This window comes from Patiria miniata, unplaced genomic scaffold (assembly GCF_015706575.1).
Source record: "Patiria miniata isolate m_02_andy unplaced genomic scaffold, ASM1570657v1 HiC_scaffold_20, whole genome shotgun sequence".
NCBI lineage: Eukaryota > Metazoa > Echinodermata > Asteroidea > Valvatida > Asterinidae > Patiria > Patiria miniata.
The window spans coordinates 40,047,465-40,072,741 of NW_024037059.1; the positions used below are offsets into that span (position 1 = coordinate 40,047,465).

Here is a 25,277-nt window from a genome sequence, read left to right on the forward strand (position 1 = left end):
GATTTTGGACGCAGTGGATTGATAATTCCTGCGCAGGGGCTACTGCTTCAGATGACCGTTACTCCGCGTCAGCTCTTCCAAGTCATCATTTCTCTTAGACAGACGAATATTGCCTCTGTTATTTCTTCCTTGAAGGAAGAAAGCCTACCGTCAACTATCTTGTTAGACCCGATGGTCTGAAAGGGAGGTAGAAATTGGACATTGGCAAGAATTGTTTGAATGGTTACAGGCGCATATCACAGGTATAATGGAACGATGTCATGGCGGCGGCATGCGAACAGCGTCAGTGAAACGAGTTGCAGTCCTGCCGCGTTCTTTTTTTATAGCTTTCTATTCTTATTGTTATTCAAATCAGCACTTTGCACCTGTTCAAAATATTTCTGTTTCTTTGAGAAAATGTACTTGTTGGTGGCGCTATTTATGTATGACTGTTATAGACCGTTTTATGGTTTGTAAACATTGAGCGCCATTTTGTATGGGCTGCGGCAAGCGCATTAATTGACGCCGTGGTTGGCAACATATTTTGTTTCCAAATAAGTCCTGCTAGCATCCCATTACATATTAGAAAAGAGGCAGGCTTACGAAGTATATGGTTGGGTTTGTTAATTATTTCGTAATTTCAACAAAGCAAATGATATTTTTGTATAATCATTAATTACAATGCTTCATTTTTGCAGTGTTGGGCCTTCCATATAGTTTGGCAACCCGTGGTTGGACAAATGTGCCAACCACGCGTTGGCGATCAAAAAAAATTATATTACGAAGAATATTATTTGTGATGTCAAAATGAAATCCCGCCATATTGAATTGAGATTTGTGTGGTGCATGGAGCCAATTGCTTCAAATGGATTTTGAAATTATCCTCAATTTTAAATCATGTTGTACTGGTAGGAGAGGCCCTTAAAACGAAGGACATGTCATCATTATCAAGATGAAGGAGAAATTATTACTGAGTATAGTAATTAATCATGCTCAGCAATTTATTTCAGAAATTATTGTGAATACAATCTTGACCCTGTTGGCAAATTATTTAAAGATCATTCCATGTCAATTCTCGGTTTCATGAATCTTAAATGTATCCTGCAATATAGGCCTACAGATCATTCGTTTGAAATCATACAGCCTCGTTATAAACAAACTTATTACTTAATTTTTCACTGCTTGCAACAATACAAAATAAATGAACCAGAGTTGTGCTTTAAAGCGACATTGCACTTTCACTCCTTTCCTCTTAGGTCACCATTACATGGCGGTCATTTTGAAACAGGCGCATGCGCAAACTGCATAATGCTTAGGCGTGAACGCTTCTTCAGAAATAACATTACGTTTATTTTTGCTTTAAAAAAAATGTGCTTTTTGTGTAAACAAAATGTGAGTAGCTTTTTGCACCTTTTAACAAATTCCTCCAGAATAGGCCTACAGTTACACATTTAGCCGTTTCAATAGTATTTAAAGTTGAGTTCCCGACACGTTTCTCAAGTTGTTCATCATTCAGTAAAATCATTGCTTTGGAATACAACATTTTGTTCAGGCCCTAGTGCCAATTCTGCAAAGTGTTGGCATGCATGTAATCTGTATTTTTGGCACGAAATCAGTGATGGTCCATGCGTGCGAAGCTGAAGTTTTGCATTTCTTTTTTTGCAGCGAAAAAAAAAGAGCTGATTTTGACGTGAAAAAAAAATCACGTCCAAGTTTGAAGCACTTCACTGCATTAGTTTCGAAATCAAGAACAATGAAACTCAAATAACTTGACCGAAGCTGCTTCACTGAATTTGAAAAATAGAAGTTCCTTGATCTGATTTTTAACTAAATGCAAGAAACAGGTCATAAGCCAAAGGTTACAGCTCAACCACGGTGTCATCTTCCGGTCTGATCGTCACATACGGCCTGTTATTCCAGGCCGGCCACGATGACTTTCCGCCACTGTTGAAGGAACCCTTGGACGACAATCTGTCCGAAGCCGCAGCCGACCCGACGTCCGATCGGTCCTCGGGCGAGTGCGCCACCAACGACGCACCAAAACATGTATCCAAGATGGCGCCCTCCTCGTCCTCGCTGTTGCTATGCACAGCGCCATCTGCCGACAGCAGGACGTCAGGTGGGATGTTCCGCGTGGGGAACATCTCGGCTAGGACTTGGTAGTTGCCCCTACCGACCCCACTCTTATTCCGGTTATTCTTGTTTTTGTTCCTGCTCTTGTGTCTCCTTCCTGATCGGCCTACCGGTTTCTCCTTATCTTTAGGGTCTAGTTCCAGCGTGATTGTCTTGCTGGCATCTCCCTCGTTCTCTTGGAACACCCAGGCGGCGCCGGTGCCTGCTGAGGAGTTGTCCGTATCCACCTCGCCGTAGTACTCTTGAAGATGTAAAACTTTCTCGTAGTTTGACCTAAAAAGAGAACGCAAATTCAACCGTGCTATTGAGCAGAACTTCTACACCCCATGACTTCAATAAACATGTTCAATAGGGTGAGCAATTTGGGGAAAAAAAGCAACAACGTCATGTTTGGAGGGAAAAAAACATTTCCGACTGGCTTCACTGGTAAATTACAACACAAATTTGATAAAAAAAAAGAAGAATCCTGTTTAACAACGTCATTAAAAACTCACAATTTGAATAAATAAATAAATAACACTAATAATGGAATTCTTCACAATTAAGCTTAAACCTTGTTTTCACTACAGTATTTCGGTCTCAGGCCGAAAAACTTCATTCGACATTTTTTTTTTACTGTCTCATGACTTGGGGCAGTCAAGTTGACCTCAACTCGACCCTAGCATTTCCCACAGTTGTTTTGACACTGAGCGACCCCCGAGGAATTCAAGAGAAGACCAAAAATGTCAAAACACGGATGTTTTTTCAAGGACGATGAGCAGATAACGGGACTTATTTTGAAAAGAATGTCGTTTTCACTTCAGTATCGTTCTCACGGGAATGACTGGGGCTGTTTCGGTTGACGGTTAAAGCCAACTTTCCAGGTTTTCTTAATAGAGCGTATATTCTAAGTGTCAATCTAGTTGGTTCAAAGGAAAGGTTTGCCCCCTTTTGCCAGTAAAAAAAAACCTATTTAAGCTCGTCTCTAGGCAACTGTACTTCCAAATTGATGGTTTCCTTATTTTAATTTTTTTTTTGGAGGGGGTCCTTTTTGGGGAGGGGTCAATGGTAAGAGCCAGACAAGAAAAAAGAAAAGTAAATACTTGATACAAAACAATTCTTACATTAAAGACCTATCTGTAAACTAAATTAATTACCTCCGCTAAGGAGATTATGTTTTCGTTGGACTTTGCTGGTTTGTTGGTTAGTTGGTTTGTCTTTTAACAAGATAACTCAAAAAGTTATGGACGGATTTGCATCAAAAATTGTTTAGGGGTGGTCCTTGGTACAAGTACAAATCGATTATATTTTGGAAGTGATACGGGTCTGGGTCTGGATCCAGGATTTTTTTTAAAGGATTCTTTCACCATTTTTGCGAGTATTTCTTTGGGGTGTACTGACAATATGGCGGGGAATTGTTTAGCCTTGGCGGAGGTTTACGCTCTCTGAGTGCTTTCTAGTTTTGTAATGTTTTCTAAAATTAAAAATGCTAATAATCCAACGGATGATGCTGTCATTTTGAAACCGCAAATCGGATCAGCATTTCAAGGAAAGTGTGCGACAAAATAATCTGTGACAGGAATTATTCAGTCAGCACCCCGCCACAGATTATGACCGAGAAAGCAATAAACAGCACAGCCTACTACAGGAATATTAAATCTGATGCGAGCGGTCCGGATTTATCAAGTTACACGTCGCATTGAGTTTGCTTTTGCTCTCGATAGAAAACAGGCTGGTGTCATTTTTAACAAAGACATCAGACACCTAAAATAGCGCATGCGCGCTAGCATTAAAGGGTCCATGCAATGATTTTTTTCTCGGGAACGCACTTTGTGCAACTTTCGACTCCTTTTAAATGTATATGGAAAATATTTGACATTTTGTTTTTGTTTTTAAACTTCTTTAAACATTAAAACATTTCCATGCTTTTCCGGACAACTGACGGCCCTGTTGCTGTGATGTCATTTCAGGAAGACACGGTTCAGTGTAGGTTTTTTTTTTTGGTTGTTAAACCAAAATTTGCTCATTGAAAACATTTGTGAGAATGAAAAAAGGCTTGCTTATTGGCTTACTGCCATGTATTTACACAACAACGAATCACCAAAGAGAAGAAAATTTATGACAGTAAAAAATCTAAAATTCTGGCAACTTTACAATATGTGCTGAGCTGCAACATTGAGGTTTCTGTTTGGGTCATGTTGAATGTACACAAGACCTCATGTATTAAACGGAATTATGTTCTTGTTCATTAACATATGATTTACTGGGTACGTGGCCCTGCGTAAAAATGTCAACCATCGTTTTTCGGTCTGGTGGTTCACAACAAACGTGAACTTGGGTTAGATTATAACGAATTGCCTGGTATCGTACAGGGAGTTGCATGCGTGTTTGATAAATGTTTAGCCTTGAGACGCGTCAACTGGACTGCCACTCCATCTACGACAAAACAATGATGAATGAGGGTCATGCCCCTGACCTTTATCTTGTAGCCTTAAAGCCAGTCGTTCATTTGTTAGTTTCTACCTGATCATAACCGACACCACTTATCTTTTTTTCTCAATAAATGAGATAATTTTGAGTGTAGTTTTCTTCAACGGACAAAATTATCGCCAGGGCTGATATGGACAAACAAATGATGTGAATTTTATCACAGCCATTTGCATCAAGAGAATCATATTCCAAGTTAGTTCGTCGCCACTTTACCCGCGTGTATTTTGAGAGCACCTCACGCGGTGCGCAAACAGCCTACGGTACGCTAACCTGAAAACGTGAAATCAAATTAGAGTTGACGTGCTATGCGTCATTCGATCAGATGCAATGTAATTCAGTGGCGGGAGTTAACAGAAAAATTGTACTGACTTCTCCAAATGTTTACGTACTGAGGCTACGTTGGCCATTTTTGAAACGTCGGTCCTGATTTGGAGTCTGGCTAAACGATTAAAGACTTGTGGCTATACAGGGTGAGTCAAAAAGAAAGTTACCCAAATTAACGATTTTTGTTATCTTAAAAAGTATTACTGAAATTTATCCATGCTAACGGTAAATGGTGTACAGCCGAGTTTGGTGATCTTTTTTTTTTATTGAAATAGACATTACTTGGGAATAGAGTATGCAAATTACGTGAAGATTTTCACAATTAAAAGTCAATAAGGTGTACTATATCCCTATGTTTTTGTGTGCAATGGAGCAAGCCAAATAATTTTAAAATGTTTTTCAAATTGGGTAACTTTCTTTTAGACTCACCCTGTATGGGAAGCTGCCACTGGACCTGAACATTAACAGAAAAGGTTGTACCTTGTACAGAAAAATGAGGTCAAAAGCACTAAAAGGGCACTTGAGCCGAATACAAAGCCAGGTTTTCGTAAATGCCCTCCGTGACACACAGTGTCAACTTTCAACCATGTGAACAAACTCAGTAGCATTATTATTATCCCTTCATTTTGTCGGCTTTTCTTTGTCCCCAAAACGGATAAGTATGTTTGATATTCTCCTGTGGCTCTCACTAACTTAGCCTTGTCATTTTTGATAAATGATATTTTAATGATTAAATATGGACTTTATTATTTGCACACTGTTTTGTAAACAAAGCTGAATTATTTGCACTAAAAACTGGAGTGCCGTTTATGAAGTGTTGTATTCTACATACAAGTGCACGAGAGTCACTATATACCCTGTTTAGTACAGTTGGGCGAATGCAACATGAGAATGACGCAGATATTATCCCAAAATTCGAGATGGCATCCATCAATGATTGCATTTCCACACTAGAATAAGAAGAGACACGCCCATCTTCTAACTGACCAATCAGAGTAGGAGTTGCAAGTTCTCACTACCAATCACACTCGTTTATCCATGACTCTTCTAATGCCAGTGGGGTTTGCGATGGTGCATAAACGTTTCTGTAATTGGTGGACTTACTTCTTTTTCTTGAAGTTGTAGTATCGACTGTTCGCCCTCTGTTTCCTCCTTTTAGCGAATCGATAAACGATGGCAAAGATGATGAGGATGGCTACTAAAGCTCCCCCGATAGAGCCCCCGACGATGAAAAGAAGCTTCTTTAATTCATCTGAAAAAAATTCAAAAGTCAAAAACGAAACATTTCTCATTTAATGTTTGAAACTTTACACAACTATTTCCCGGTATTGACTTTAAAGGCGAGAAAGACATTTATTGCGGACGTATTTGAAGTCACACACACTTACCTTTCTCACGGTCTGGGTCCAAACCAGGACCACCACCGATAGTCGTGTTTCCATTTGGCGTAACATATTCAACCGTTTCTTGCCCGTCCGTAATCTCAAGAACAACCGTTTCCAAGACGACGACCACACTTGTTTCAAACTCGGTGGAGGTCACCGTCGGTGCCGCTGTTGTCACTGCGTTCACTGACCCGGAAGTGCTTCCTAAAACGGCGCTACTAGTTTGGTCCCCTTGCGGCGTGGTGGCGACGCGTGTTGTTTCCGGCGTGGGAGCAGGGTTCCAGGTAACATCGTGGATGACGTAATCGGCAGGTGTAACAGTTTTCAAACTAGTTGAATTGGTGGTAGTATTCAGGGGCGTGGTGGGTGCTTTTGAGGGACCAATAGTTGTTGCAAATGTTGATGTTGTTGTAGAAAGTCTGTCTACAGCTGTTGCGCTGCTTTGCGTTGCAGGTAACCTAGTTGTAGGAAAGTCTGATGAAGACTTTGTAGGAATTATGGTTGATGGCACAGAAACTGTCGTGCCCAAGTTTGCAGGACTAGGAGTTTCTGGGGGTAGGCTATTGGGTTCTGGGAGCGTTGTAGCGGGGCTGTCGCTTCCAGAACTCGATGTTTGGGGCTTTAGTGTTCCTGAAGATGTCGATCTATCAGCGTTTGGTGGTTGGGTGGTAGCAGTCAGCGCCGCAGTTGTGTCAGCCGATACGTGTATTATAAAATTGGCACCTGCCATTTCAAACAACAGAAAGAAAAATTATCAATTCGACAATAAAAGAATCAAAACAAAAGCAACCCCTAACGCAAAACATTTTGATAAAACTTCATATCATTTTGCCATCATTTTTTAAAAAAATAATCACTTTTCACAAGAGAAATTGTTTTATCAATTTAATATGAATGTTCATGTTTTGACTGCTATGGGTAAATTGACAATTTTCGAAATTAAAACAAGACATAATACAATTTTTTTTAAAGTTGAATTTCCTGTGCTACTTATTTCCTGACGTCTACTATGCTACTACATAGTCGTTACTATGGCAACCACTGCTACAGCGCGTTACATTTAGCTGTCTGCTCATATGAACCATTGATAAGTTACAATGCCGAAAGGAACACAAGGTTATCTTATCAAAACATTTTTGTGCAAACAGAGCTTGTTGCCCGTCAAAGCGACGGATCGTTTTCAACAACAATGCGTTTTTGTGACCTTTGACCTGTTCGTTATGATCTTGTTGCACTGGATTTATACACATTAAAATGGATACAGTAAACAGTCGTAATGTCGTTTAAATTACGGAAATGTAAATTCTGGTATCAAAAGAAATGATCATTTATCAAATATCGAAAGAAACCAGAAACCAATTTCTACAATCTTAAGGAATTCCGTGCGTTCTGTATTTTGCATTTTTAAAAACTTAATTAAGCAAAGTAAGTGATTGCCTTTGTTCAAGACTTTTAATAAAAATACTTCATTTAAAACAAAACAGAATAATAACACACTAAGTTCAACTAACTTTCGGTTATATTTTATGGCTGTGTAAAGAGTGTTGGGATGGGATTCGGTTGGTAAAGAAGTGGAAAAACATCAGCGTTATGTCATTTACAGTTTTACATGTACAGTAACACTCTAATCAACAAAGAAGCAAACAAATAGACCAATAGATAATGCAAACCGAAGAACGTGGACACCAGTATATTTTTAAAAACAAATTATATAGCTGCCAATGGTTATACAACCGTCAAGTTGAGACTGGGAACAAAAATACTCTTTTCAAAAGGGTAAACTTGACGTCAAATATGTCCTTACGTAAGTAGCACGAAGGAAAGGCGTTCGCCAGAATCTGACTCATCAGCGGGGAGCATAGGGCTAAGAATATACCCTGGAGCACACTGTCTAAAATGATATGAAATTACCCTCAATAGGCAGATGATTTATCATAATCAACGAGGCAAAGCTGTTTGCGTATCTTACAGGAAGGCCATTGGACTATACGAATTTCCTCCTCTTGAGATCAACAAGTCAGGAAGATACTTGTTAATTAATCAACGATGGTTTCCGCGTTGCGGTCCTGTGTGGGATGATGAGTTAATCTTGTCCCGTTCATCACGGGTTGCCGGCGTTCGGGTTCTTGTTCAATAACAGGTGCCTTTTTGGCAGGTGTTGTGTTTGTTTTAACCCTGAAAATATTGTGTGGGTACCGTATTGTGAGCTACGTGGTAGTTTTATGAGAGTTCTAATGTATTTTGAAGAGCTTTGAGGACAAACTTATTCGGCCCTCCTTTTCCAATAATTCTCCACTCCCGGCAAAAATGGAACCCCAAAAGCTTGCGCACAATACGTTAATTCCCTCGTAGACCAGGACAACAGCACATTTTTGACAATTTTCATCTATAGGCAAATGCACAAGTACACAATACTTCAAAACCAAGAGAGCTGGATGATTTTGGGCCCGTCAGGGCACTAAGGGCATGTACGGATTTAGAGTTTCTATTCCAAATTGTCAGCCATGGCTTGTACGTACATGTACATGCAAATGTACCGGTGACAAGTGTACCTATTGACATGCTCTGCTGATTTTCGTCGGCTGATTTTGGTTTTTGGCTTACACTTTAACTACTCCGTATAGAGAACACCTTGTTTCCCTTTACGCTCCGGTGAGGTGTATTTGCAATTGTATCGAGCCTATGGTTTAACAAAAGACTTATATTTTGTCTGTTCCCTCGTTCTGCGAGTCCCACGGGGGACAGACAATGATGGGGCTCTTTTGTGTGTAAACAAAGGGAAATACACAAATACAAAATCGGTACCCTTATTAAAATTATCCGACTTAAAAGAAATTGGTTTCCAAAAAACCGTAAATTTTCCGTTTTTACTGCACCAACCAGACAATAACTTGGAACTGGTCAAGTCAAATACGTATAATACTGTTTAAGGTTTATGTTAAGTTTTTTTTTCCATATCGGCCCAAAAGTATACAAATACGAACACCACACTATAAAATGATGAGTTTGGAGGGTAAAGGATTCGTTGTGAAGTGATGTAATTCTGATAAAGTATACATAAAATGACGACAATAAATTTATATTTTCTTTGATTGTCGAAATTATTCGGGCTGCCAATGTATTTTTAAAGTTTGAAGTCAATAATTGCATTACGAAAACAGATTGACTGACATTAAGATAAAAATAGAATATCAGTGGTAACATTCTCCTGTTGTGAATAATGTCAAATTATTGACCATATTAGGCCTCTCGTATGACTCCGTACTTACATGTCCAGAGCACCAGGACACATGCCAAGCCCCTCCCGAGGCGTTCCCGGTGGTGCGCTCCGCGTGCCCGCTGCTCCATCCTCGCTTCTCGTACTCGGTGATGGTACTGCGTTGAACGTGGCTTCAGCTACTCCCCGGCGAACTCAGAACATGCAGATTTTGTTCAGCTGTGATGTACCGTCACTGCAAAACCTTGGCCCATGCTACACTACTTGGTCATGTGCACATACTGTTCAATCATGGAGCTAGTCACCCTGCCTACCTGCCTGCCTACGTGCTCTGGGTCTTATCCTACGCACGGCCACCGATATTAAAGTCTGTGTAAACAGTTGCCGATGTTTTCCATTCAGATACTTTTTTTCATGCCGTTTCAGAATCACAATGGATGTGTGAAATTCAGCTCCCGGCTGCCGATGTGTTTTTGCATCCGTGTGCTGCTATTTCTCCAGGTGATGTTGGGTCTGCATGTAACACAGTCGTACTGGATTCCGATAACCTCCGTGAACTTAGTGCAAAGTGCTCGCAATTCAATCAGTGCTCCTCTCATTGCAGATTTTGTTCAACTCCGCAGAGCGTGCAGCTCGTGTCAGCAGCTTCGGATGATGTGCTCAACGTGGTGAACTACACGGCGAGTAAATCGCACTTGACACTGTTTGTTCATTTGTCAACATGAGATTTACTCATAATGCCTCGGCCTCGTAACTGTTTCCGGGCGGTGAAAATTGAATTAGGTCATAAACGAAGGGTACCAGTTGGGCTAACCGCGTGCTTGTCAAGCATAGGGATTGTGATTTTGTGTTCTTAATTGGGCAACGCGTCTTCAAAGTGTTTTAAAGGGGTTATGACCCGACTTGGAATAATCCCAACTCTTCCGCCATGGTTTCACAAAGCATCTGATGAGAAACTGAAAAGGACAACTCTGACATCTCCATCACCAACTACTACATTCATTGTGATCGCCATGTATACACTTTCCATTGCTTTTTTTGTTTTCCAAATCGCCCCGAGGCAGAGACCTTGACGCCAACCTTTCATTGCATGAATTGTATTGAGCCCATGTCCACGGCCACGTACAGGTTATGGTGCCTATCCCACATCGAGAAGTGGTAGATAAAGTCAAGGCTTAACCCCAGGGACTTGTGTTAGCATTGGCAACAGCTGAGAATGCTTTACTGCATTGCGCGAACAAACTACCAACTTTCAAGATGCAACGTCGTATCTATTTTGCCTTTTGGCACGGGACCGCCATGTTGAAACCAAAGCCAGACTACACATGCAAAATAGACTCTTTCAAGTCGTTGCTGTGCAAGTTTTTAGCAATTACGTAATAACTCCTCACAAGAAGCCTCTTAAAAAAGCTATTGTCCTATCAATTAAAAATTATATTCTTAGTAATGCAAAAATGTAAAGGATAATTTTGGCGCACTTTACGGGCGAAACTACATTGTCAAATTAAACAGCTCATTTAAGATTTCGATTGAGAGTCGTTCGATGTGTTGGACAAAGAAAGTCAGGAAAAGGAACAAATGTTTGATTAGTTTTGGTGGGCAATTAAAGTACAAGTACTAAATGAATACAATGGCCAACTTTGAGTTCAATCAGAGAGCAACATGTGCCAATCGTGTTTTTTTTTGGTCGAAAAATACAGTTTTATTTAACAACCGGTTGAAAATAAACCACAGATCCATTTTAATAGATTCACTGCAACTTTTTCACATTGGAAATTGCGGAAAACATGCTTCCTAATAAATTCACATTAATTTATCTATTTTCGTTTCAAGATAATGCAAGTTGATTTTATTTTAAAAAAATGATTAAATCCTTATCCGAATAATTATTCACATTTTAACACCTTTTATTTTAATATGCTTAATCGGAATTTAATTATTATTGATTGATAAAGTTTTATTCTGTTTAAATAATAATGTTTTTCAGAAAAAAAAGAACACTATTGGTGGCGTGAAATTAAGCACAAAGCTTAACTGTTTACTACATTTATTACTGAAAGCAATTAAAACTTTAAGAAAGACGGATACATAATGCATTTCTAGAAATATGCGATTAATATCGGCAAATAATAATACAAACATTGCATCTTTAGGAAAGTACTGAAAAACAGATATACGCGAAAGCAATTCCTTATTTGAACAAACATTTACACTGCAAACCCAAACAATGCTAAAAACGAAATTGGCGACTTGTTAAATAATGCCTGCTAGTCTTCTGACATGATATGATAATTATTTAGTGAAATGCTAAGCAGAAACAATGTCTTAACAATAAAACAAAAGTAACATTGAGTGCAGTGTCGTGCCAGTGTTTGCGCATGCGCGCGCGTTAGTAATGGATCATTTGCATTCATCCCACAAAATACCGAATCGAGAAAGCAAAAAACCGAATCCAGAAAGCTTAAAGATCGTACTGGTACTAAACACCCCGTGAAATTATTCCATCTGGCTTGCTGTCATTAAGAAGAAATCAAGAACTGTAGATGAATTCAATGATCAGTCAATTGACTGCATTTTCGGAAACTAATTCAGATTGCTGTGGACGAAATCGTGTTTTGTGATCTAAAGGTTGTTGTAGGCCTACATGGTTTCGCTGATTCGCTGTTTTTTCTCGAAATGTGTAATATCCACTGCGCTTAAACTTCAACAGGGTAGGCCTTGAACATTCTTTGGATTTTGAGTGGTGTTAATATTGGAAACGAACACAATGCATGAAAAGCAAACGATCTTTTATGACTTTCAAATTTTGCGTTGTTGTGATTTTTTTTTAGCATGCTGCTCTTTGCTGTGTAGAGGATATCGTGTGCTTTGCCATGCCAGCGATAATTAACTTGGCCAAGATCATGTCCACCACGAGAATGTGGCAACATGGGGCCTTCTCCTGCCAAACATCTGACGCCCTGACACCGTACTCATACTGTGCCTATCTCTAGAGTCTCAAGGGCTCCGTCGATGTCATTACTCGTATACGACACCCCACTTTGTGGCCTGATGTTGCGCCCCTTACCGCCCTCACTTTCACCCTCCGCAGCGCCCTCAGTCGGCTCAGCGATGCTCAGGCGAGCCGGTGAGGGCATAGTGGCGGCGCCGTTCTGGTCCTGGCCTCCTTCTCCAGCCGTTGGTTCCTCCCCGTCGCTGACGTTGCTGAGGGCGTACGTGGGGTTCTCGATGCCGCCCACGTGGTACTCGGCGCTGGCGGTCCCGGGCCCTGTGCTGAATGTGACGAAGGCTAGGTCGTCATCGGCGTTGACGCTTGCCGAGGCTGGACGATGCATGGACATCCTAGCCTTGGGGTCCAGTTTGTCCATTTCGTCCGGGCCGAAGGGATTCCTAGTGCCGCGGCCATCTTGGGACTTGCGGCTGTGTATGGCAGGACATGAAAATAACGAAAATAGTTAATAATCCTAGAAAACAAGTTATTCCGCCGTGGATGAGCTCCTCGAGAACTGAACAAAGAACAGCGCCCCGTCGTGCATGGAATCGATCAAATGTTCCCTGCCAGAGCTAAAAAAATGCGACGCCGAAAAATGCGACGCCGATGGCACATGTGGAACACCATACTTTTGATCAATTTTCCGGTGACAGATATATAGACAAACAGACAGACCATCGGACCGACCGACCACCAAGTGACATGTAGAAGCTCCTGCCAGAGCTTAAAAATGACAGTTTAAAATCATCACATTTTAAATTGAAGTGGACACCTGAAATTTCAATAAAATATGGGAATTCTACAGGAGACGGCGTACTATTAGAGCACCCTTAATCAAATATGGCACAATGGAATTGTAGATCTTACCTTCGAAGGCACCAAACACCGATGGCGAAGATGATCACCAACACGACCAGGCCCGACACGACGCCAGCGGCAATGTACACGGCCAGGCTGACTCCTTCTGATCCCGATCCTGGAAAAAACATGAAGGGACACAACAAGGGTTTTCAGACTCTGTTTGTTTTGACAGGCAATGATTAACATCAAACCAGTCACAATTCTTTCTTTGGTCTTTTGGTCGTTACCATTTGGTATATGATTTGCTTGTAAGCATAATTGTGTCTTAAAGGGCGCCACATATTATTCTTCTCTTTGGTGCTAGCACGTAACACGCCTTATTCGGTGAAGAACTTCCCCAAAAATACCCCAAATAGGTCAACGTCTATAAATGGGCTAAGAAGAGACTCATAATAACGAGAACAAAAACAGAGTATAGTGATGAAGAAGCACACACACAAATTGGAGTAACTCTGCACCGTATTACAATACAATGATCGACACAATGGGACACTTTACTTTTCCAAACTTTTATCAATGGATGACAGGCGCCCTCTCTCTACGGCTTTGGATGCTGAACTTTCTATTGAACAAAAACAATTCAGGTTTTACCTCCCTTGGTAGTCTTCATTATCGTCGCCAACGTCGTCATTAGCCCGCTTGTCGGCTCTGACGTCACAGCTTGCGTCATTGATGACGTCATTCCTGCAGTTCTAGACATCTCTGTAGGTGTGCCGCCTCCAGCAGGCGTGGTAGTTCCTGATTCGGTCGGCATTTGGCTCGGCGGAGCCGTCAATGACACTGTCGACCCTGAAGGTACTAATGCAGTTGTCGACCCAGGTTCTGTTGCTGTCGCACCAGGGGCTGCTGCTGTCGATCCGGTGGCAGCAGGACTCAATGTTGATGCTGTTGACACTGGTGTCGACATAATCGGATTGGTGTGATTGGATGTGGCAGGTGCTTCTGTGTTCACGTTCGACACTGTCGACGGTTCGATAGGCTCAGCTGAACCCATTACTCCTGTAACTGTGGTCGGTGTCGACATGCTGGCACTGACTGCCGGACTCAGTGTTCCATTTGTCGCAAGAAGCGACTGGACGGAGAGACTAAGTAACACAAGTTGAGCAATCATCGCCATCTTGATCTACATGTTCGATTCCCAGGTTAAAAAAAAAGAAAGAAAGAAAAGTCCTTCACCAACTCTGCGAAAAATTACCCGAGGCCGAAAAAAAATACACGTTGCAATTGATGCTTATGCTCATTTTGTTTTAAAAGCAAAATATTTCGCAACAACAAAACAAATCTGAAGGCGCTGTCAACAAGATTGCTCAACCAAAACTATTATTGGTTTCGATATTTCGAAGTTCAAAATAAACACAGGAAATGGCAGCTGCGCTTATACCGCAGTGCATTGTCATGTGGTTTGTTATTTTTACGCGAAACAAAAACTGCTGTCTAATGTGACAAAATGGGAATGACTGGTTTTAAAAAGCGGATTGTGTCAAACGATTGGCTATAAAATGTGCATATTTAAGTGGTTAATTGATCGGAAATCGATTGATAATTGATTGATTGTCCAATCGATCGGTTCATTGATTATGCGGTTGTGACTTACAGACCGGTGACGAATTGACTTATCCACTGATATTTGATCTATTACCAATTTAATAATCTTCCATCTTATCGACCGATTGCTTGAATTAATGATTGATTTGACGGTAAGTTGATGTGCTAATACATGGATTGATTGCCGATCGATCACCCATCTGATCAACCGAGCGATTGGGTTTATTGATCGATTCGTCTGAAAATTGACTAACGTATGATGACTAGTGTATTGATGATTGGTCGACTGACCGATCCTAAGTCAATAATAATCGATTGATCGAGTGATTGGTTGATCATTCAATCAGTTAATCGATCGATCGATCTATCCAAATATCTTCCAAATCGTATACTCCAAACAAAACCGACATTATATTAAACCCAATTGTTTAGATTCGTGAATAAAATGAAAGTTAAATACCAACCAGTACAGACTGCACTGTATGTTATAGAACCTTTGAAAACATTGTGGCTAGCCAGACCTAGCTGCCTACATGTATGTAACCAGCGCTAACCAACCCGGAAGTTGAATTCCGTTGTAATGTATGCTCACTTTTGGAGTTTCATTACAACAACTATATATAGTTTCCTGATTGTCGAAATCTGTAAAGGAATATAACAGCTAACAGAAAATGTGTGCGTGTTTATTGAGAAAATGACAGGGTAATTTTAGAAGCGAGAATTACAATGACTACTTACCGGTGAGTCCCCCGTGGGTTACAGGTGTTGGAAGGTGCGGTAGGGTTATATACGAGAACTGCACCTCAAACTTCCTTGTCATTTAACCTCTTCATTAAAAGCAAGAGGAACATAAAGTACTAGTGCAAGAGCAGTCTGTTTCACGTACACATTTCTGCAGTTCGCGTAGAGCATGCTAGCGTGGGCTCACCTCCCCGCGTTGGGAACTCATCGAGCCGTGCAGATCCAACGCTTCCCCAAGCTAAGCTAGCGTGGGAGCGCCACCAGCGTACTACACAACGCGGAAACGCAAAAGTTAAAAAATACATTCCTTTGTGGCGGGCGCCTTTTGTTATTCGGAATGGCTTTTTGTCGGATTACAAAGAAAGAGAAATATGTCGTGGCCTTTGGTAAACCCTGATGCTTTAGAACCGCGCACAGGTTTTCGACAAAAATATCTGTTGAGTTTCCCGTTTGCCAAAAGGAAACTATGTCGCCAACGGGATTGGAATTCAGACATTACACGTTTTTAGTCTCCATCGAAAGTTAACATCAATTATGTTTTCATTTGGTTGTGGTTTTTGTTCCAATTGAAAAGATAGATCTGTCACCGAAAACCCCCTGAAAATGACCTTATTTAAAATTCCATTTATTTATTAATGAATCACAATGCTGTTTCGTTTTGAAATACAAGTCTTAAGGATTGCATATACACTGATATATACTGATCACTTTAGAGTGACATCGCCCTCTAACATAGGGGTGTGTAGTCTTTATAATCAATTTAATTTTTAAAAGGTCTCATGTGTGCAAAGGACGTTTTTCAGCGACATGCAAACATTTACAACGTTAATTCCAATTTATCAAGTAAAACTTGGAAATAGTCCAAGCTCTTTTTAAAGAGCATTATGTATTATACAATAAATCTCATATTTTCATTTTTACAAAGTTTTGTTATGTTCACAATTAACACAGGAAACCATGACGGCTATAGCGTGTGCACTCGCTGTCTAGACTTGAAACCAGCCGCCGTTTTGTGGCAGCCGAGTTCTTTCAAGGCACTGCCCGTGCCGAAACGTTCGCAGGTCGAGCCAAGACTACTTATATCGGAGGTCCGCTCGTAGATGATGTTCTCGACCCAGCCGCTGTCGTTCTGGCTTATGCTGCCCTCATCGCTCAGACTTGGGTAGAGTTTGTTAATGGAGGACGCTGTGACGTAAGACCCCCCGGCGAGCGTGATGTCACTGCCACTGCTGCTGCTGCTGTCACAGATGTCCCATGTCCCCGTGCATGTCGTGGTCAGTGTCGTACAGTTGCCGATACCCCCGTCCGACATGTCGCCGTCCATGTCCAGGTCCGCCTCGGTGATCTCGGCGTAGATGCTGGAGTGGAGACTACTGTCGCGCATGCTCAGTCGGGACAGACAGCTGGACAGGCTCTGGATGCGCGAGAAGCTGGTGTGTCGGTTGTGGTAGGCCAGGCGGGGTTGAGGGCGCTCTTTCATGATGGCCATTGCCGACACGGAAGTGGTTTTGTTGTAGGCCTCTTTGTTTTTGATTTCCTCGTAGTCGTGGCTAAAATTGAACCTGCGGTATCTGCGGAAAATAAAAAGACCAACTTGAAGGAAGGTTTCCCAAAAGTAAAAGAGTGATAAGAGTCAGGTCAAGGGTCATGCTCTCATGTTTGAGACGAGAAACTTCACACTTTCCAGGGCTAGAGTCTCTTACCGCCTCCTCTTTCTGTTAAGCGACAGGATGACAAGCATGAAGATGACGAGAACAATGACAAGCAGGCTGGATGACGTCAGTGCCAGAATGAAGCATAGTGAGACGCCCTCATCTTCCGACTCTGCACAGGAAACAATAAACGCCATCAACGGCGAGAAAGTCAAACAGGTGGTGTAAAAGTGCCAGGCTGAGGGATAATGGGGCTAAAAAAACATGTTGCTAGCACGGAGGACAACTTGAGGACAAAATCTGCTTAGAAGACGGACCCCAATGAAATAGGAGTTTAGGACATTTGGAGAAAGTGTGAAGTCCTTTAAAAAGTTTTAATATGAATTTGATTACCCTTAGCGTGCACGCCATCTTTGCTATTCTGCTGGCCCCCTGCGTCGTATGGCGGCGTCACACCGGACCCTGACGTCAGAGCATCACTCGCCTCGCCATGTTGGATTGCGGACGAATTCGTCAGTGCGGAACCTGCGGGAAGAAAACCTGGGAAAAAATCCAGGCGTTTAAACGGAGTGATGAGAGACAGGCTAAGAACCTTTACAAGGACGAGCCTATAAACTTCAGTTTGACATGCTCTTGTCACTTACCGTTCACTGTGGTTGGAGGATGAGCTGGATAGGAGTCTAACGTGAGGATGATGTCATCGACTGCTACACTGCTCTTTGCGAAGTACCCAACCTCAGCCTCTATCACCAACTACACGCGTTAATTAAATAAATAAAAATACGATTAAGACTAACAATGCGATTTCTAAACCATAGATTGCTTGATGTTCCATTCTAAACACATTATGTCAAAGCTTGTGAGTCATTAAATGATTCTTTACTAAACTTTTAATTGAGTCTTAATATGAGATAAGGAACTGTTTCGCTGCAACATATGTTTTCAAAATATTGTTAGGATTTTAGGATTTAATTTTGTGTGTGTGTGAGAATCAAGAACATCTAAGTTATTAGATCTTTGAGAATGACAAGTAAAGAGACAAAAATAATACGATGTCCAATGTCACGCACGCCCAACGACCCCTATCGATACCTGAAATGGCGCGAAAACATCAGTCTTTCCCTCAAGCGTGGTCCAAGGTAGTTCAGCCTTCAGCCGCTCGCCAACATGTCGAAAGAACGGCTGGTCGTCGCGTCTACTCCCAAACACCCTGGTGGCGCTATGCACGCTGATGCGAAGGCGGCTGCCGTCTCCTTCCGTTTTAAAATGCTTGAATTGGAGACTAAGCAGGGACGGGGTCATGACCTCATAGATGGGCGAGACTAGACGTGCCAGGCTGCCGGGCCTTAGGCGGGTTGTGTTCCGGTAAGCGCGAATGTAATTATCTTGATAAGGAAAACAACAACCACCGAACTTTGAAAAATGCATCAATGTTATGGTTGTCACTGCATGATTGGATAAAAGAACCGTTTGTTGTTCAGCAGAATGTTATACCATTTTGCGACGCCAAGAACATACATTTTAAGACTGAAAAAAAAAACACCATGAATTTGTATCTTTTCTCTAAACTATAGTTATATACTGTATGAACGCGTGCATTAAATTCTCTACCATCAATGAATTCAAAATAATTTTCCACAAGCTCCTGTTGCTATACGTTACGCAATGCCCTCTCTATCGAAATACACATTCAATGGTCAGAAGGGCTGCAAGGGCGCCCTGTACAGAATTATCGTTTCGTTTGCTGTTCTGATACAAATAATTATATAGGTTTCCAACCAAGTTAAATTGTTCTGTCTATTTTTTACTTTGGCAAAGAGCCAAGCAAAACCCACACACCCATGGCCTGGAAATGAAAATGGCCCAGGTAATTGTTACCCCCCACGTGGATCGTTTGGCGCCAAAAATAGCCTCTCGCTGTCAATTTGGCGCGTTTTTCCCCCCTAGGTCGATCAGGAATACAGTGACACATTCACATACTTGGTTTGTATAGCGGAGATAGAGAAGCTTCCTCGCGGGCCATGGACCAATCGAAATCGTCGGTAGCATCTTGCCGGTAGCCGCAGAAGTCGCGCTGGAACTTGCAGACTACACTCTCTGCAGGAAAAAGAAAAGAAGCATGGATGAGATCGTTAGAAATATTAATTTGTAAATAAACGAAGTAAGATACAAAGTAGAAAGAGGCGGCTTCGTTTTTACCAACCTTTTTCAGACATGCTGGTCATATATTCAATCGAAATGCAGCTTCAATTAATCATGAGTCACTTTGAAATGAATAATTTTCTAAATGTACAGAGACAAAACGTCAATACACATGAGCTTACAACCTTACACGGAGAAGAGGTACAATTTGACCCGTCTCGCGATTTCAGAACTAAAGTTCGTCCAAAGCCTAGCAAGACACACGGTAATAATGCTTTTATTCAGACGCGGTTCTACGGGAGGGGGGGGGGGGGGGGCTAGGTTTTTCTTTAGCCCCCCCAAAAGACACCTTTTTTTAGCCCCCCTCTAAAAAAATGCAAAAAAAACGGAAGGAAAAAGATAGCAACGTGACGTCACATATTCGCTATGGCCGGCCAGGCGCGGATCAGGAGGGTGGTGGTTTTTGTGTCAACCCCCCCCCCCCCGTTGAAAACTGTTGACATTGTATTGATAATAAAAACGCACGTCCGCATAACCATTAGTGAGAGGGGGGAATTTGTACACTATTAGGTGATACAGTGTGCATGATTGTAATTTTACGAGAGTAAAATAAGCCTTTAATCTCTTCTGACAAGAAGCAATTTAAGAAGCGCCCTAATATAAGCCAGAGTTTCAGGGGCAGCCATTTTGAAACAGCATCGGATATCTTTTGAGGGTTTTCACTACGGCATTGCTCGCTAGTTCGGCAAAGTTAAATTCACTTCTCGTCGGGGCAACAACGCCAAAAGTATCCGAAGTTGTCATCTTGCTGTCAAGCCGCCCTGCTGCAGTTAATCCATCCAACCTCGATCCCGCGTATAAATCCAGGGGACTAATAATGCATCAAGGACTCAATTACAGTTCCGGTTAGACCCAAACCGGTGCGCCATGAACTAAACCAACTCCACCTTGCCAAGGAATTGTACCTCAAACCGAAACGTCCAATCGGGCCATTTCTTTTTAATACCCAAAACGGAGGGTGTTATTTATACAGCTCTCTTCTTTCAAATAAACCAAACATAGTTATGTGCCAAAAGTATATAATGAACTTTGTTGTCTATCCCCAAACGGGCTATTTTTGTTCCAAGATGTTATCGAGCTGGGAATAACCCCCTACTGTTATTTTGACCCACGCTCCCCAGGGACAGAAATCCGATCATCTGGTTAAGAGGAGGACTGGGACAAAGTCTAGTGAATTTGTCAGATTTCCTGTGATTCATGATTAGCGATTAGGGTGCCTTCCGCCATCTAACAGGTACTAGACTCAGTTACGTGGGGGAAAAAGGGGGAAAAGTCAAGAAAACTCCGAAGTGTATAACCGGTAGGGTTGTACATGAATAACACATGTATCACTGATCAGAAGTTTCTTTTTAAGAAAATAGAACATTTCTGTTACAATGTGCCATTTTGATGGAGGCCAAAGATCTTTCAGCGCTCTTTTGTTTTTGAAGTTCACACTTAATGAATATTCATTAGCTGTGATGCCACGAGGCCCTTTATTAGCGTCCTCCTTGATTTGAGGAAACAAGTTCCCAAGGTTGGTTTTCCTGAGGTCAATCCTCTGTTCCTTTAAAAGACAACTCAGCATTTTTAGTGCTTGTTAACGTACAATCAGACATTTTGACCCATTTATTTAAATAAACATGACAGTGGTGAAAAAGAAATGTTGATATCTTGACTGAAAAGGCCCGACTTTTCGATGTAAACCGAAATTTTAACCGATACGCAAATTTGAACTGACGTAACTGGATAATGTGTAAAATTGGCAAACGATTGCATCGGTCCTTGTCCAAAATATTGGAATTTATGCCTAACTCATCTGCTGCCGCCAACGATTCCAAAGTGTGCATCAAGATTCGGGAGACTGTTTTTCTTGAGAGTCAAAGTAGCCGGTAGAACTACCGGACATGTTTTGTACTGTACATACAATCAAAACAGTGACCAGACAAGAATATTCTTGACTCCGTCTTCATCTTAATTTTGCCTAAAAAATACAAATTTTGGGCAACGATTCCCGGCCCCCGGCTTACCCCCATCACCCAGTACCGTGCCTCGTATTTCATCGCCCCCGGCGAGGCCTCCCCTTCAAGTCCAACTCCAAGGTCGCGTCATGAAGAGATCGTTATGCATTGCGCTGCAGGAGATATTACAGTACCACCGGAAGGTATGATTCAACCCTCGCCACAGACCCCCCCACACCCCCCCCCCACACCCCCCCCCCCCCCTCACGGACACGTGTTTCTGATCTCATGTACAGTAGTCCACTATTCAAGGGCTAGACCCTCCTCCCCCCTCATGCATAGGCGTAGCCAGCGGGGGGTAAGGGGAGTATTTAACCCCCCCCCCCCCAATATTTTGTAAAGGCTGCCTTTTTCCATTCAAATGCCCTTTTTTTTAACGGGCTTACCCCCCCCCCCTATAATTTGTAAAGAGTGCCCTTTTTTTACGAAGTGCCTTTTGTCTGAACAAGTGCCCTTTTCCAAAAAGAAGTGGTGCCTTTTTTGTGGCATCTGCCGTTTTGGGTGCCTTTTTCAGAATTTCGCACATGTATCGCCCTGAAATTGATGTTACAGAGGCCAAGTGTCCGGAGAAAAAAACCTGTCTACATTTCACAATGGATGTACAAGTGCCCTTTTCAAAAAAATTTACCCCCAATAAAAACGACCGTGCTACGCCCCTGTCATGGACACGTGTTTCTGATCTCATGCACAGTAGTCCACCATTCAAGGGTTTTAAAATTCAAGATATCGCCGTCATAAGTCTTTGATATTCTCATCTTCAACGAAAATCCTCCCTTACTAATGCGACACGCGAGTACAGGTATGACGCTTTGATTGATGGCGAACACACCTTGGGATGCATTTTTTTTGATACACAGAGAAGTGAGGTGACTAGAGAAGTGGCCCAGAGGAGAACCAGATCCGTTAACTCTTGGATCGACTCTCTGAAAATGATGTCCTTAAAATGTTGTCTAAAATTGTTACTGGAACTCAGAAAATTAACAAGATTGCTCACGAATCGGAGACTACATACCCGGAGGTTGCAAGCTTCGGTTTCGTCGAAACGCATCAAGTGTTTTAAGTTATTAACTTATCCTAGTTTCGATGAAGCTGGTAGGAATCGTTTAATACCCAATTTGTTGGCAATTTTTGGGGACTATCGAACTCATCCCTCAAGGCGTTGATGGCTCCAGGCAAAACATGAACATGTCCGAGATAAGCAGCTGACGAGTCACGATAACATAATTCTGCCAAGAGGACAATCCGTCATGTTTCCGAATCCCACCCACTCAGAGACCGATTACCAACACCCCTGGAGCCGATTGGAAATTAAGGGGACACCCTTTTTTAACCGAAATGGGTTTTTGAAGGTCATACAAAAGTTTTGTCAAAGTAGTATATGACAGTAGTCATCCTAAGAAATTAGGGATTTCTGATTGTGAAGATTAACATCAAAGTCGAGTTGTGCGTATTTCTGTGGGAGCATGTTTTTCGCCCGCAGACGATTTAAAGCCGCCGACAATAATGCCTCTGTTTTGGAAAAAAAGGGAAAAATAATAGCTGTAAGTTCCTATTTTTAAGTTCAGATAGTCTCTTGGGAAAGTCGCAACACAGGATGTGGTCGGGTCCAGTCACAAGTCCATCACAAGTCCAGTCGCAAGTGAAGCGCAAGTCAGGTGAGTTCAACACTTGTGATGAAATTGCAAGGACATGTGATGTACACGACTTTATCCCTGGTCGCAACCCCAAACCAATTCCAGAATGCTGATATGGAAGCTAGTTTTCTGCTAGCAGTGTACACCCATGTACAATGTCTCCGTATTAACGTCAAAGCGTAGGATAACATCAAAGCGTAGAATATTGGAAGTTACGGGGGCGTGGAGAAAGGAGGAGAAAGGGGAGGGTCACCCCGACTCAATCATGGTTTCTTCGGTAAGAGATTACAGCTTCTTCAAAGCGACAGTAAGTCTGGATGATATCATCCTTGTCATGTTTACCACGAGAGCTATATACGGAAATATGAATTACTAGCGCATCACTGACCCCGAACTGACCCGAGGATTAAGACGAGACGCTTGGCTCACTCCGCCGGCCAGACGCGCTCAAGACAGGGGCGAGTTACGCTGTGAAATTAGGCTATGCGTAGCTTCGGGATATTGAAGGCTGTGAGATGAAGAGACCAGATCGACACACGCAAAATTAAGAGCAACAAAATATTAAAAGATTGGATGTTTTCAGCGCTGTCCTTATATCGAAATGCAATCAATTAACGAAGTCCCGTCGAGTCTGCGAACTTATTGGTGGTATATGTGCAGTTATTTCTGGAGTAATTGGCAAGGATCGCTTCGCGATGCGACCGCTAATCCAGGGAGATGGCACTGTAGGAAATGATGGTTTAGATTCCGGGGGGGGGGGGGGGGGGGAATGAGCTGAATCCCGCGCGACTATTACGAGCCACGCAACATTAAAATGTGTCCGGCTTGGCACCCATGACACCGGGAGCAAACGGGCAAAAAGACACACCGTTCCCCAAACCAAACAGCCCCGGAGGAGTATAAAGTGATTCTTACTAAAACTTTAAGTACACAGAGCTTTAGGGGAAAACCTTATGAAAATTGAGGGGCCGGAGAGTTGTGAGGAAGGATACAGGCTTAACAAAACTGAATTTGTGGTTGAACTGTTTATTAGTTCAATCTAAAACTGCGGAATAATAAAGTACAAGATAACACCAACAGTTTAATAGTCTTTGTAAACCGAAACTTTTCTAACAAGGAAACAGAAAACAAGCATGCAGTGAACTAACTATATTTTTCTCTTTCAAATTTGTTAAACAATTCTACTTACTTGTCTCCACGCCCTGGCAATATTGCTGATCCAACGCCCTTAGTACAGCCCAGACGATGAGCCAAACGTGTCTCGAGTCCATGATGAAAACTCAAGCGTATCCGAAAATCACATCGCAGATAGAAGATCAAATTTGTTCGGCAGCTCTGCGAATAGCAATCTCACAGACCAGTTGCCGTAAAGCACCGGCTCGATCAATCAGTCCAACACATGTTTTTACCCTCCGGATTCATGCTTTTATTATCCATATCGTGCAACGCACTCGACCGCTGCTGGACATTATGATCGCTGTGCCGAGTTACACCGTATGAGTGAGTTATACCCTTAGTCTTGGACAAAAAAATATTAGTCACAGCTACTGCACACCCATGTCCCTTTCCCCTTGAAACTATGTTCCAGGTCGCGTATGTGTCACTGCACCGTGCCTGCTAGCAAAATTTCTCTTCTCGTTTTACTTTTTTTTTTGGAATATCGAGTGATCTTGTCTTGGCGACAAAACAATTTCGACTTCGTTTTATTTCGAAAGCGAAGATATATACTTTTTCTTTGGCCGAGAAACTTCAGTCAAGCTTGAATTTCATGATTACAGGATGGATCCAATTTGCCCGCGGCATGCAATACATCCAACTGGCAGATTAAGAGTTTAGTGTAAAAAAAATAATTAATTAATACACCTGTTATTTTGAAAAGTAATGACAGTCAGCTAAATGTCACAAGAGGGCGCTGTGCACGTGACATGCAAAGAGTCGGTAATTCGAAGTAAGTTGGGAATAGTGTTATTAAACGAGATTCCCTGATTATTATTTAAGATTTTTGAGGTCAAGGGTCAATGATCTAAAGCGCAGCCTTGAAAATGCAAGTCGTAACCACATGAGGGCGTTTTTTTTAATATTCAAAGCAAGCTCCTTCCTTGCGCACAGGGAAAGAACAGCTATTTTGCATGCACACGAGCCT

General features: G+C 42.0%; 3 protein-coding genes across 3 annotated transcripts; all 3 read right to left on the bottom strand.

Moving 5' to 3' along the window:
- Positions 1-958: 958 nt before the first annotated feature.
- Positions 959-10,194, bottom strand: LOC119729165 (cell wall integrity and stress response component 4-like). Its single transcript, XM_038201695.1, has 4 exons — positions 9,560-10,194; positions 6,294-7,013; positions 6,010-6,157; positions 959-2,385 (listed from the first exon to the last, which is right to left on the bottom strand). The coding sequence occupies exons 1-4, from the start codon at positions 9,636-9,638 to the stop codon at positions 1,839-1,841; spliced, it is 1,494 nt and encodes a 497-aa protein (XP_038057623.1). The 5' UTR covers positions 9,639-10,194; the 3' UTR covers positions 959-1,838.
- A 1,133-nt stretch (positions 10,195-11,327) lies between these two features.
- LOC119729167 lies at positions 11,328-15,865 on the bottom strand. The gene is made up of 4 exons (XM_038201697.1): positions 15,644-15,865; positions 13,952-14,483; positions 13,367-13,475; positions 11,328-12,927 (listed from the first exon to the last, which is right to left on the bottom strand). Exons 2-4 carry the CDS (start codon positions 14,475-14,477, stop codon positions 12,480-12,482), a joined length of 1,083 nt encoding a protein of 360 aa, XP_038057625.1. The 5' UTR covers positions 14,478-14,483; positions 15,644-15,865; the 3' UTR covers positions 11,328-12,479.
- An 86-nt stretch (positions 15,866-15,951) lies between these two features.
- LOC119729166 lies at positions 15,952-24,693 on the bottom strand. The gene is made up of 7 exons (XM_038201696.1): positions 24,324-24,693; positions 19,279-19,395; positions 18,391-18,683; positions 17,943-18,051; positions 17,692-17,838; positions 17,350-17,470; positions 15,952-17,217 (listed from the first exon to the last, which is right to left on the bottom strand). Exons 1-7 carry the CDS (start codon positions 24,403-24,405, stop codon positions 16,611-16,613), a joined length of 1,476 nt encoding a protein of 491 aa, XP_038057624.1. The 5' UTR covers positions 24,406-24,693; the 3' UTR covers positions 15,952-16,610.
- Positions 24,694-25,277: the final 584 nt, after the last annotated feature.

Bases quoted from the DNA above. Each gene is read 5' to 3' on its own strand.
- LOC119729165 (XM_038201695.1), bottom strand. From the start codon at position 9,638: ATGGAGCAGCGGGCACGCGGAGCGCACCACCGGGAACGCCTCGGGAGG. The intron at 7,014-9,559 runs GTAAGTACGGAG...TTGAAATGGCAG, and splicing joins TGTCCTGGTGCTCTGGACAT to GTGCCAATTTTATAATACAC. The intron at 2,386-6,009 runs GTAAGTCCACCA...TTCTCTTTTTAG, and splicing joins TACAACTTCAAGAAAAAGAA to GTCAAACTACGAGAAAGTTT.
- LOC119729167 (XM_038201697.1), bottom strand. From the start codon at position 14,477: ATGGCGATGATTGCTCAACTTGTGTTACTTAGTCTCTCCGTCCAGTCG. The intron at 13,476-13,951 runs GTAAAACCTGAA...TGTTTTTTCCAG, and splicing joins AATGAAGACTACCAAGGGAG to GATCGGGATCAGAAGGAGTC. The intron at 12,928-13,366 runs GTAAGATCTACA...TGCCATACACAG, and splicing joins GGTGTTTGGTGCCTTCGAAG to CCGCAAGTCCCAAGATGGCC.
- LOC119729166 (XM_038201696.1), bottom strand. From the start codon at position 24,405: ATGGACTCGAGACACGTTTGGCTCATCGTCTGGGCTGTACTAAGGGCG. The intron at 18,684-19,278 runs GTATGTGAATGT...TTCCTTATCAAG, and splicing joins ATCTCCGCTATACAAACCAA to ATAATTACATTCGCGCTTAC. The intron at 17,839-17,942 runs GTAAGTGACAAG...ATTTTTTCCCAG, and splicing joins TCCTCCAACCACAGTGAACG to GTTTTCTTCCCGCAGGTTCC.